Consider the following 12,679-nt stretch of genomic DNA (forward strand, 5'->3'; position numbering starts at 1 on the left):
TTTGTGTTTTTATAATTTGTTGTCTTGATCATGGCAGTATTTTCGGTATTAGCGTTCCGCCTTTCTCTATTTCTCTGTTTTTGAAGTTACTATGACATTCAATGTCGTGCAAGGATTTTCCTGCCATAGCAACCCTTCGGCGGGCTGCTTAAGCGTTTTTTTGTGTGACGCTTAACCTGTAGTGACACCCCATCCCGTGAACGGGGCCGTTGTCATCATCTGACACTAATTAGCATAACGCAACAGACATAAATATTCCTAGAAAATATTCCTATTCGTGACAATCACAAGTGAAATATATTGGAACACAGCTTAGCCCTTTGTTAATCACCCTGTCATCTCAGATTTTCAAAATATGCTTTACAGCCAACGCTAGACAAGCATTTGTGTAAGTTTATCATAGCCTAGCATAGCATTGTGCCTTGCTAGCAGCAGGCAACCTGGTCACGGAAATCAGAAAGACAATCAAATTAAATTGTTTACCTTTGAACTTCGGATGTTTTCAGTCACGAGACTCCCAGGTAGACAGCCAAAGTTCATTTTTCCCCAAAATATTATTTTTGTAGGCGAAATAGCTCCATTTGTTTTTCACATTTGGCTGAAAAATCGCCCGAAATTGCGGTCACCACAACACCGAAAAATATTCCAAATTAGCTCCATAATATCGACAGAAACATGGCAAACGTTGTTTAGAATCCATCCTCAAGGTGTTTTTCTAATATCTATTCGATAATATATCCGTTGGGACAATTCGTTTTTCACTAGGACCGATTGGAATAATGGCTACCTCCTGTATTTTACGCAAGAATCTCTCTCGGAGCCACCATGTGACCACTTACGCAATGTGGCCGCCTATGGATATTCTTCAACAGAAATGCGTAAAACTACGTCACAATGCTGTAGACACCTTGGGGAATACGTAGAAAGCGTAAGCTCGTTGATGGTACATTCATTGGAACGCAGCGCTTCCAAAACCTGGGGCACTTCCGGATTGGATTTTTCTCAGGCTTTCGCCTGCAACATCAGTTCTGTTATACTCACAGACAATAGCTTTACAGTTTTGGAAACGTTAGTGTTTTCTATCCAAAGCTGTCAATTATATGCATATTCTAGCATCTTTTCCTGACAAAATATCCTGTTTAAAATGGGAATGTTTTTTCCCCAAAAATGAAAATACTGCCCCCTAACACCAAGAGGTTAAATCTTTTAAATCTATCTCTAATGTTTATGGGTTAATTTCACACCTCTATAGGTATGAGTGAGTCTAGCTATAATGTTTATGGGTTAATTTCCCCTCTATAGGTATGAGTGAGTCTAGCTATAATGTTTATGGTTTTATTTCCCCTCTATAGGTATGAGTGAGTCTAGTTATAATGTTTATGGTTTCATTTGTCTTCTATAGGTATGATGAGTGGGTCAAAGCAGATCGGATCATCTGGCCTGTCGACAAGGGCGGAACAAAAAATAAACAGAAAAAGAAAGTCATGAACAAAGAGGATGGAGAGAAGGACAAGCAGGGGAAGCTGGGTGGGTTGAGAGGTCGCCCTCTTCTCAGAACCACTCCCCCCAGTGCCAACCGCAGCGTCTCCAAGACCCCCAGCCGTGAGGGGCGCTCCAGCAGCAAGAGCAAATCTGACACATCACCCCTGCCCAATGGAGAGGGTACGAGACCTGTACCTAAACCAGCATGTAACGTGTCTCCACCCCGATACTGAACCATGGCTTTCTTTTCTCCTCACCTTAATCTGCACCTATTATCAATCATTACAACTTTATTTATTAAATTTGTCTGTGAACAGGTACCCCTCGCCGACGCACAAGAAGAACCTCTGGGATGTATGACTCGGACAGGGATGCCAACTCCAATGGTAGGTACATACCTCGAAATGCAGAGGCAGTATAGTGTAGTCACTACTTTATTTATGAGAACTATGATAGTTGACATTTAAGGAATATTAGAGGGTGTTTCTGGCCAAGTGAGGTGGGTTTTACCAGACACTTGATTAAACCTAGTCCTGGACTAAAGTAGCCCTTTCAGTGGATATTATGCATTGGGCTTGATTTTGAGTCCAGGACTATACTTAATCTGTGTCTGGGGAAACTGCGCCTTGGTGTTGGAAGTAATGGTTAATTTATCGATTCAAGCCGGGACTTTTGATGGATGGAAGCTAACCATTTATGTGCCCCTTCTACTTCTTTTAGATGAGTCTGGGAATTCGTCCGAGGACAGTGAGTCAGAGGAATCGCCGGAGAAGAAGCCTGCATGGGCGGAGAGAACGGACCCCGCCACGGCCCGTAAACAGGAAGAGGAGGAGGACCTGAGGGTGGAGAGAGGAAGAGCAGAGGCAGTGGCCGCCGCAGCAGCCCAGGCAGCAGCAGCAGCACAGCTCCAGCCCCCTAGCAGCCCTAAGGAGAAGGAGCAGCAGCAGGAGGACAAACTCCCTGAGAGGGAGCCTGAGAAAGAGGAGGCTGAGGAGCAGCCCCAGACGCCTCCCATGACCCCTGAACCCGACAGACCCAAAGAGGAAGACCCCCCTAACCTGAAATCCCCCAGACCTAAAGCATCACGTAGAAGTAACGTTAGAGAGCCCGAGAGGAACACCAACATCACTGGCTCTGAGATACCCACCACTCCCAACCACACTGAGACGGAGTCGTTCCCCAGCCCATGCCCCCTAAAGAGGCAGGATGAGCCCATGGTGGTGCTTCACTGTCTCCCTGCTGAGCACCTCCCCAGCATGCCTGACCTCCCCATCATGGACTCCGACACAGACTCCGCCCCGGAGGAGGAGATCTGCAGGGAGGAGCGAGGCGTGGCCAAGCGTAAAGCCACCGACCACAGGACGCCGGACAAGAAGGTGCGTCTAGACTGGAGGGAGAATACTGCCAGAGTGGCATCGCCGGGCGCGAGGCCCCATGACTCGCCGGGCGCGAGGCCCCATGACTCGCCGGGCGCGAGGCCCCATGACTCGCCGGGCGCGAGGCCCCATGACTCGCCGGGCGCGAGGCCCCATGACTCGCCGGGCGCGAGGCCCCATGACTCGCCGGGCGCGAGGCCCCATGACTCGCCGGGCGCGAGGCCCCATGACTCGCCGGGCGCGAGGCCCCATGACTCGCCGGGCGCGAGGCCCCATGACTCGCCGGGCGCGAGGCCCCATGACTCGCCGGGCGCGAGGCCCCATGACTCGCCGGGCGCGAGGCCCCATGACTCGCCGGGCGCGAGGCCCCATGACTCGCCGGGCGCGAGGCCCACGACTCCAGAGCGGAGGCTGGAGTCGGGGGGACTGAAAGAAGATGAGTGTCTGAAGCCAGCGAAGGGTGAAACAGAACCGGAGGTTAAAACAGAGATGCCTGCCCTCACTCCGGAGGTGCGGTGTCGAGGTCCAGGAGAGGGAGGTGTTGCAGGAGGTCAGCCCAGGTCAGAGCAGCCAGACTATGGGGCAGAGGAGGAGCTGATGCCCCAGATAGGGCCTGAGGCTCTGGTCTGCCACGAGGTGGATTTGGACGACCTGGATGAGAAGGACAAGACCTCAGCAGAAGACCTCCTAATGATGATGAGCCAAGGGAAGGTCCATGCTCCCCCTCCATCCAATGCCTCCTCCCACCACCCCCAGACCCACAACAACCCTCCTCCATCCTCTGGTGGAGCTGCTCCTTCACAAGTCTTTTCCCCCACCTCGGCTCCTAGCCCTGATGAGTCTATAAGCACCAAGAGTGAGAGCGACGTCACCATCGAGGTTGACAGTGTAGCTGGGGAGTCTCAGGAGGGGCTCGGTGATAATGAGTCGGCCAACTCCAACTGCTTTGAAGCCAACACCAGCTCTAGCAACTCCAGCATGTCACTACAGGAGAGAGACACCAAGGACAGAGGTAGGTCTCACACGGACTGGCATAGAATAGGCTATATCCATTTAGACTTGCGTTGGGCCAGTAACCGAAAGGTCACTGGTTCGAATTCCTAAGCCAACTAGGCAAAATCTCTGTACCCTTGAGCAAGGCATTTAACAATTTAACTGGTCCTGTAAGTCGCTCTGGATAAGAACGTCTGCTAAATGTTTCAAATGTACACTACCGTTCAAAGGTTTGGGGTCACTTAGAAATGTCCTTGTTTTTGAAAGAAAAGCACTATTTTTGTCCATTTAAAATAACATCGAATTGATCAGAAATACAGTGTCGACATCATTAATGTTGTAAATTACTATTGTAGCTGGAAACGGCTGATTTTTAATGGAATATCTATATAGACCTATTATCAGCAACCATCACTCCTGTGTTCCAGTGGCACATTGTTAGCTAATCCAAGATAAGAATTTTAAAAGGTAAATTGATAATTAGAAAACCCTTTAGCACAGCTGAAAACTGTTCTGATTTAAAGAAGCAATAAAACTGGCCTTCTTTAGTTGAGTTGAGTATCTGGAGCATCAGCATTTGTGGGTTCGATTACAGGCTAAAAATGGCCAGAAACAAAGCTCTTCTGAAACTCATCAGTCTATTCTTGTTCTGAGAACTGACGGTTATTCCATGTGGGGAATTGCCAAGAAACTGAAGATCTCGTACAACGCTGTGTACTACTCAATTTACAGAACAGAGCAAACTGGCTCTAACCAGAATAGAAAGAGTGGGAGGCCCCGGTGCACAACTGAGCAAGAGGACAAGTACATTAGTGTGTAGTTTGAGAAACAGACTCCTCACAAATCCTCAACTGGCAGCTTCATTATGTAGTACCCGCAAAAAAACATCTCAACGTCAACAGTGAAGAGGCGATTCCGGGATGCTGGCCTTCTAGGCAGAGTTCCTCTGTCCAGTGTCTGTGTTCTTTCGCCCATCTTAATCTTTTTAACATTTTTATTATTGGTCAGTCTGAGATATGGCTTTTTCTTTGCAACTCTGTCTAGCAGGCCAGCATCCTGGAGTCGCCTCTTCACTGTTGACGTTGAGACTGGTGTTTTGCCTGTACTATTTAATGAAGCTGCCAGTTGAGGAATTCTGTGGAGGGAGTAGTACACAGCCTTGTATCAGATCTCCAGTTTCTTGGCAATTTCTCGCATGGAATAGCCTTAATTTCTCAGAACAAGAATAGACTGACCAGTTTCAGAAGTAAGTTATTTGTTTCTGTCCATTGTGGGCCTGTAATCGAACCCACAAATGCTGATGCTCCCAATACTCAACTAGTCTAAAGAAGGCCAGTTTTATTGCTGCTTTAACCAGAACAACAATTTTAAGATGTGCTAACATAATTGAAAAAGGGTTTTTTAATGCTCAATTAGCCTTTTTAAACTGATAAACTTGGATTAGCTGACACAACATGCCATTGGAACACAGGAGTGATGGTTGCAGATAATGGGCCTCTGTACGCCTATGTAGATAATCCATAAATATGCCTTTTCCAGCTACAATAGTCATTAACAACATTAACAATGTTTACACTGTATTTCTGATCAATTTGTTGTTATTTTAATGGACAATAATGTGCTTCCCTTTCAAAAACAAGAACGTTTCTAAGTGACCCTAAACTTTTGAACGGCAGTGTAAATGTAAAAATGTGTCTTGCGAACAGTTCCCTCACATGTTCGTTTTTATACATATTTTGCTCATTGCAAATAAGGTTTTAGTTGTACACTCATGGGGAAACGTCTGTCTTCTGAAATGAAAATACTCAATGTTCTCCCTTTTATGATTAGGTCAGAAAAGGTTGATGGACTGCAATATGAGTTGTTCTGCAAAGAAGCAGAAGCGCAACCAGAAACGGCCAAGCACTACGTCCAAAATGGAGAAGAATGGAGCAGGTAAGTCGCATGGTTTGATAAAGTAATGCACCTATATGACATTTTTGGCCAATACTGATATCCAATATTTTCCTTGCCAAAGAAAATGATACCGATAACCCATATTTATAATTTAAGCATTCTAGTACAGTTATATAGTTAAAACACACACATGAACGCAGCGGTCTAAGGCACTGCATCTCCGGCATCCTGTATCACATCCGGTCGTGATTGGGAGTCCCATAGGGCGGCACACAATTGGCCCAGCGTCGTCCAAGTTTGGCCAGGGTAGGCCATCATTGTAAATAAGAATTTGTTCTTAACTGACTAGTCTAGTTAAATAAAGGTTACACACACACCACACTGTCCCTGTGTCCGTTACCATCTTGTCCAGCTGTAACTGAAACATTTAATGTAAACCCTGTTTCTTATCTGCATCGAAATAGCAGTCCTTTTACATAGCATCGAGCATGGTGGCGACACTGTAAAGAGAGTGCCACCGAATCGCTTGTTCACAGCCTGTGTTGCCAGTTTTGTTGAGCAGGTGTTTCAAAGCCATGACAGAGGGTATCACATCTGCTGCAGACGAAGTTGATGAGCTTATTTCTCCAGTCAGTTGTTCGAATGGAGCTAGGAATGTGTTAATGTTTCCAAGTATCAAACTTGTTCTCAAATGCCATTGAAATGGCAGCAGTGGTATGACAACCAGCACATTCATGAGCATGAAATACGACTTTCCTCAGTACGAAATCCTCGACGACCCACTGTGCTGTCAGACTCTGCATGCTTATGGGGATGATATCGCTGGTCCAAAAGTCAGTCGTGAAGCTAATAGCAGTGACGCTATTACTATGTAACTCCAGTAGGGCAATATATGAAAAATAGCACACTTGGTAACGCTAGTGTGTACCGGTGTTCGAAAAGTCGTGAAAGCGAACATCAGCCACGACAGAGAACGGTTGATTGTCAAGGGCAATGAATCCCATTATCTTGGCGTTAATTGATTTCACCTTTTGCATTGTCTCGCTGAAATGATCTTACTCTTTCAAATGACTGCTCGACTTGTTGACTGCTCGATCTACACAGCAGACGTTGTGGGTTAGGTTAGGAATGCTGTGTTGCGCAACATTTTACGTGGTGTCATTACTTTATGTACCTACGTAGTGTAGGTATGCACGTCAGCTTTGACATCGGTTTTGCACATCTGTGTTTAACTAGACATCGAGCCTATGTTGACATTTTTGGCTAATATCGTCCGATTCTGATATTTTCACAAATATATATATCCCTAGTTTGATTCCATTAATGACAGGCCGTCGTTTGGCATCCATATCCTGCCCTACTTCGACTCACCTAAAATAAACGTTAATGGTTGAATCATTCTTGACTGTAAGGTGATTTATGGGTTCAATTAAATGATTTAAAACGTGTGTCCAGAGTACAGCAGTGACAGTGAGGACCTGGCTGTTATGGACCCCTCCTGTAAGATGACTCCAGTGAAACACTCGATGTCTAAAGGAAGCCTGAAGTTGGTCTCTCCTAACAGTAAGGAGTTAGAGAAGGACAAGCACAAACACAAGCAGTCCTCCTTCCCCTCCCCTCGCACATACAAGTGGACCTTCCAGCTCAGTAAGTAGAACTTACCACATCACTAATCTGGGGTGTACTCACTATACAACCAAACACGGAGGGACCTACCTGAATTTATCCAATAGAAACTGTTTTTATTAATGATTACATCCCTGTTTATCACACTGAGCTCAGGTGTTGAAGATTAGCAATAGCATCCGGTTTCCCAGACAGACTAAGCCTAGTCCTGGACAAAAAATTTAGATTCTCCATTGTTTGTTATAACTAGGCTTAATCTGTGTCCGGGAAACCGTCCCTGGGGTTTGGATTTTAGCTTACATTCTGTGAATATTCTTAAATGTAATATTATATTTACTGTGGTAAATGAAATGGCTTCGAAAGCATGCATAGCTTTATAGCTGAATGGTCAAAGTATGTACAGTTGAAGTCTGAAGTTTACATACACTTCGGTTGTAGTCATTAACTCGTTTCTTAACAAATTTCTTAACAACTATAGTTTTGGCAGTTGGTAAGGACATCTACTTTGTGCATGACGCAAGTAATTTTTCCAACAATTGTTTACAGGCAGATTATTTCACTGATAATTCACTGTATCACAATTCCAGTGGGTCACAAGTTGACTGCCTTTAAACAGCTTGGAAAATTCCAGAAATGATGTCATAGCCTATCAGAAGCTTCTAAAGCCAATTCACATTCATTTGAGTCAATTTGAGGTGTACCTGTGGATATATTTCAAGGCCTACCTTCAAACTCGCTGCCCCTTTGCTTGACATCATGGAAAAAAGACCTCCGAAAAAAAATAGTAGACCTCCACAAGTCTGGTTCATCCTTGGGAGCAATTTCCGAATGCCTGAAGGTACCACGTTCATCGGTACAAACAATAGTACGCAAGTATAAACACCATGGGACCACGCAGCTGTCATACCGCTCAGGAAGGAGACGCGTTCTGTCTCCTAGAGATGAATGTACTTTGGTGCGAAAAGTGCAAATCAATCCCAGAACAACAGCAAAGGACCTTGTGAAGTTACTGGAGGAAACGTGTACAAAAGTAACTCTATCCACAGTAAAACCAGTCCTATATCATAACCTGAAAGGCCGCTCAGCAAGGAAGAAGCCACTGCTCCAAAGCCACTACGGTTTGTAACTGCACATGGGGACAAAGACTATACTTTCTGGAGCAATGTCCTCTGGTCTGATGAAACAAAAATAGAACTGTTTGGCCATAATGACCATCGTTATGTTTTGATGAAAAGGGGGAAGCTTGCAAGCACGGGGTGGCAGTATCATGTTGTGGGGGTGCTTTGCTGCAGGAGGGACTGGTGCACTTCACAAAATAGATGGCATCATCAGGCAGGACAATTGTGGATATATTGAAGCAACATCTCAAGATATCAGTCAGGAAGTTAAAGCTTGGTTGCAAATGGGTCTTCCAAATGGACAATGACCCCAAGCATACTTCCAAAGTTGTGGCAAAATGGCTTCTGGACAACAAAGTCAAAGTATTGGAGTGGCCATCACAAAGCCCTGACTTCAATCCCATAGAAAATGTGTGGATTTGTGGGCAGAACTGAAAAAGTGTGTGCGAAGGAGGCCTACAAACCTGACTCGGTTACACCAGCTCTGTCAGGAGGAATGGTCCAAAATTCACCCAACTTATTGTGGGAAGCTTGTGGAAGGCTACCCAAAATTGTTGACCCAAGTTAAACAATTTAAAGGCAATGCTACCAAACACTCAGTATGTAAACTTCTTACCAACTGGGAATGTGATGAAAGAAATAAAAGCTGAAATAAATCATTCTCTCCTCTATTATTCTGACATTTCACATTCTTAAAACAAAGTGGTGATCCTAAGACACTTTCACCTTTTCAATTTTTACTAGGTTTAAATGTCAGGAATTGTGTAACACTGAGTTTAAATGTATTTGGTTAAGGTGTATGTAAACCTTCCAACTTCAACTGTATTTGTTCAGATGGTCTCAGACGATTACAATAAGAACCTTTGTGTCTCTGAGCAGATGAACTGGACAGCATGACAAGTGCTGAGAGGATTTCCTTCTTACAAGACAAACTACAGGATATAAGGAAGTATTACATGTCACTCAAGTCTGAAGTGGCCTCCATAGACAGGAGGCGGAAGAGGTTAAAGAAGAAAGAAAGAGAAGGTAGGATGGCTTCTCCTGTTCCATCCCAACTCGGACTCAATGTTAGTCTTGTCCTCAGTCATGTTCCAGAGCAAACTGCTTGAATAGCTTTGTATTTAAATGCTTTTGTTTTTGAATGATTCCTTAATCAAATTTTGACAAGCACTTCAAAGTATTAGTGTGCTTACAGCGGTCTAACCTGCTCTCTTCCCCCTCCATTGTAATGGTATGCTTTGTTTCCATAGTCTCTTTGCTCACCACAATATTGTGCAGAGTATGAAAGGTGGATACGGCTGTCTAACCTGCTCTCTCCCTCTCGCTCCCAGTGTCCCACACCACAGCTTCAACATCGTCTGGCTCGTCAGACACTGGGATGAGCCCCTCCTCCGCCTCACCGACTCAGAACACTGTGGCTGTCGAGTGCAGGTGATGACACGCCTTCTCCCCCACGGTTCCCATGACGACTACCCTTTCCCACCATACCGCTGTCTCCCTGGAGACACGGTTGTGTCCGAAATGGCACCCTATTCCCTTTAAAGTGCAAATCTTTTGACCAGAAGCCAGTGTTAAATGACCAGAGGCCCTGGTCAAAAGTAGTCCACTATATAGGGCATAGAGGTGCCATTTCAGACATACCCACGTACTGACACACCAGAGCCAGCGGCCAAAAGCACTCGACTGCCCCCCTCTGTCTCCTTTCATCCCCCCATCCCTCCTACCGCATCCCATCCACCACTTGGCCACTCCCACTTCTTGCACTTCCCTGCCTTGTAGATATTGTGGTCCACCTACTATAGTGTTGTCAGGAAATGGATTCTACGTGAGTTGAATGTAAAGGAAACCACAAACCCCAGATACTCCTAGCCAAACCCCTTCACTCTCCATCCTTGAACAGTCCATGGCACTTTTCTTCTTCTTACTCTGTCAGAAACAGATATAACCTCCTCTGGTTCCTCAAACAGGAGCAATCTAGATTCAGTAATGAATCAATGATGTCTATCAGCAGAACCAGACATACACAATGTATGTAATCTACAATGTAAAGGGTCCCTACCCATGTTAATAATGGTCACTTAACCACCATGTTAATAATGGTCACTTAACCACCTTGGACATTGTTTGCAAAAAGGTCAATTATGTTCGCTTGCTCCATCAGAACTGCCAAAGTACACGTGTTACAGCAGATTGTCCTATTTTGGAAAAGTGGGACAAATTCAATTGCAAAAGGGAATGTAGTTTACTGAAAACTGCAGCCGTTGTCTTCCATTTATTGCAGTGTGTCATCACAGATTAATTATGAAAACTATTTTTGGGTCTCTTTTTAAGAAAAGTAATTAAAAAAAATATTAGAAAAAGGTTTATTACAGTGGAACACAGGAGAATGTTTTCAGTGGACTAATTTCCTTTGCGAGTGTATTGTCTTTTTATATGTAATTGCAGAGTTTTTATTTTAGTATGGAAAATTTCAAAAAGTATATATCACAACAGTGAAGTTATTTAATGAAAGATTTCTAGCCCTGAAATTTTGTGTAAAAAAAGGTTTCTTGCATTGTTAAATATATTTATTCTGTCAGTGGACACATTTTAGTATTTTTTACAATATATAGACACGAACCTTCCACAGTTTGGACAATGGGAAATTCTGATATTGAAAGAATGTTGTGTGCTCATCTAAAAGCAGACTTTGACTGTGATGTTTCAATTGGGTAGCTACTGTGCAGTACATGTTTCCCCTATTTTCAACAGGGCCCTCAACTTTCTCAACATGTTTTTTTTTCCCTAGATGGTTTTTGGGGAACACCATAATTTGGTGGCTTTCACTTTGTTTCTTGGTACTTGTATTTGTTATAATTTAAAACAACTATTCTTATTTTGACATGAGTTCTGACCAATAAATAAAAGTTGCTTAAGGAATATGTATGTGAAGCCCAGAGGTTTCTTATGATTGTTTTTGTATATAGATCTTCCAAAACCATGAATTTGAAAAATACATTTGACAAACTGTAAAGAATGACATTATTTTTTTATACCTCATCTTTGTACTGGTATATTAAAACCTTTTTTATGTCAAGTTGGTAGAAACATTTACGCACACAGACTGACTATATACTGACCCAGTGGGTTTCAGCATTAGTCTGAAACTAACCCTACAGAAGAGTCATGGAAGCATTCAGAACATTGACATTTTTTATGCCTTATAGACTTGTGAAAAACACACAGTACTTCCTTAAAAGCTAAGTTTATCTACAGATTCCTGGATGAAGGAAAGAAGGTATAAAGATTACCTGAGCAAAGTCTTTGTATCTTAATGTAAAATAAGCAGAGCTCTTCATTTCTAATAAAGTTTTTAAATATTTCGCTTGTGAATTACTGATCATTTTAGAGGCTGACATGTGGACGGACACTCCGAGGGACATTCTGCGTCCACCTCTGTCCTAACGCTTACTGTTATTTCCCCCAGTTGAAATGAACACCTAGTCATTCTAGGGTTTTGTTTCTTCTTTTTACTATTTTCTACATTGTAGAATGAAGTTTTTAGACAAAACTATGAAATCAAAATATAGTCAGATTCAAAGTAGCCACCCTTTGCCTTGACAGCTTTGCACACTCAACCAGCTTCATGTGGTCAACTGGAATGCATTTCAATTAACAGGTTGAGTAAATTTGTGGAATGTCTTTCCTTGTGTTTGAGCTGATCAGTTGTGTTGTGACAAGAGGTAGGGTGGTATATGGAAGAACAGAAAGAGAAATGACAGTCCATTACTTTAAGACAATGTCCGTCAATGAGGAAAGTTTCTTCAAGTGCAGTCACAAAAACCATCAAGCGCTCTGAGGACTGCCACTTTGTGCGTATGGATCATTTCAGCTCGTGGGACCAACACTTTTCATGTTGCGTTTATAGTTTTGTTCTGTACAGTTTAGCAGTCAAAACAAAATAGGACATTATACAATGGGAAAATTACCAGTATACCCAGGTCATTTTATTTAATGACTGTTGCACAAGAGGGGACAGCTGGTCAATGTGACAAGACATTTAGTAACAAATATGGATTTTTATGGGAGTGTTAATTGTTCCCTTTTCCTAAGTTATTGCTAGTATGTTATTCTTAATTCACATCAGACAAAGAATACCTTACATACACTATAATGGATCAAAACTCATCATGATCAGGCTTTTCCTTG

At 43.5% G+C, this 12,679-nt stretch overlaps 1 protein-coding gene across 4 annotated transcripts in view; it reads left to right on the forward strand.

The window, feature by feature from the left end:
* LOC124046644 (AT-rich interactive domain-containing protein 4A-like) overlaps positions 1-11,852 on the forward strand; it is a 51,344-nt gene extending 39,492 nt beyond the window's left edge. For all 4 annotated transcript variants that reach the window (XM_046367255.1, XM_046367257.1, XM_046367258.1 and 1 more), the window contains exons 18-24: positions 1,403-1,662; positions 1,800-1,868; positions 2,203-3,870; positions 5,682-5,786; positions 7,203-7,394; positions 9,371-9,517; positions 9,823-11,852. In XM_046367255.1, coding sequence (XP_046223211.1) covers positions 1,403-1,662; positions 1,800-1,868; positions 2,203-3,870; positions 5,682-5,786; positions 7,203-7,394; positions 9,371-9,517; positions 9,823-9,926 — 2,545 coding nt within the window. In that variant the 3' untranslated portion in view covers positions 9,927-11,852. The remainder of the gene's footprint in view (positions 1-1,402; positions 1,663-1,799; positions 1,869-2,202; positions 3,871-5,681; positions 5,787-7,202; positions 7,395-9,370; positions 9,518-9,822) is intronic.
* The last annotated feature ends 827 nt before the right edge of the window (positions 11,853-12,679 follow it).

The sequence above is a fragment of the Oncorhynchus gorbuscha genome, linkage group LG10, assembly GCF_021184085.1.
Source record: "Oncorhynchus gorbuscha isolate QuinsamMale2020 ecotype Even-year linkage group LG10, OgorEven_v1.0, whole genome shotgun sequence".
Classification (NCBI taxonomy): Eukaryota; Metazoa; Chordata; class Actinopteri; order Salmoniformes; family Salmonidae; genus Oncorhynchus; species Oncorhynchus gorbuscha.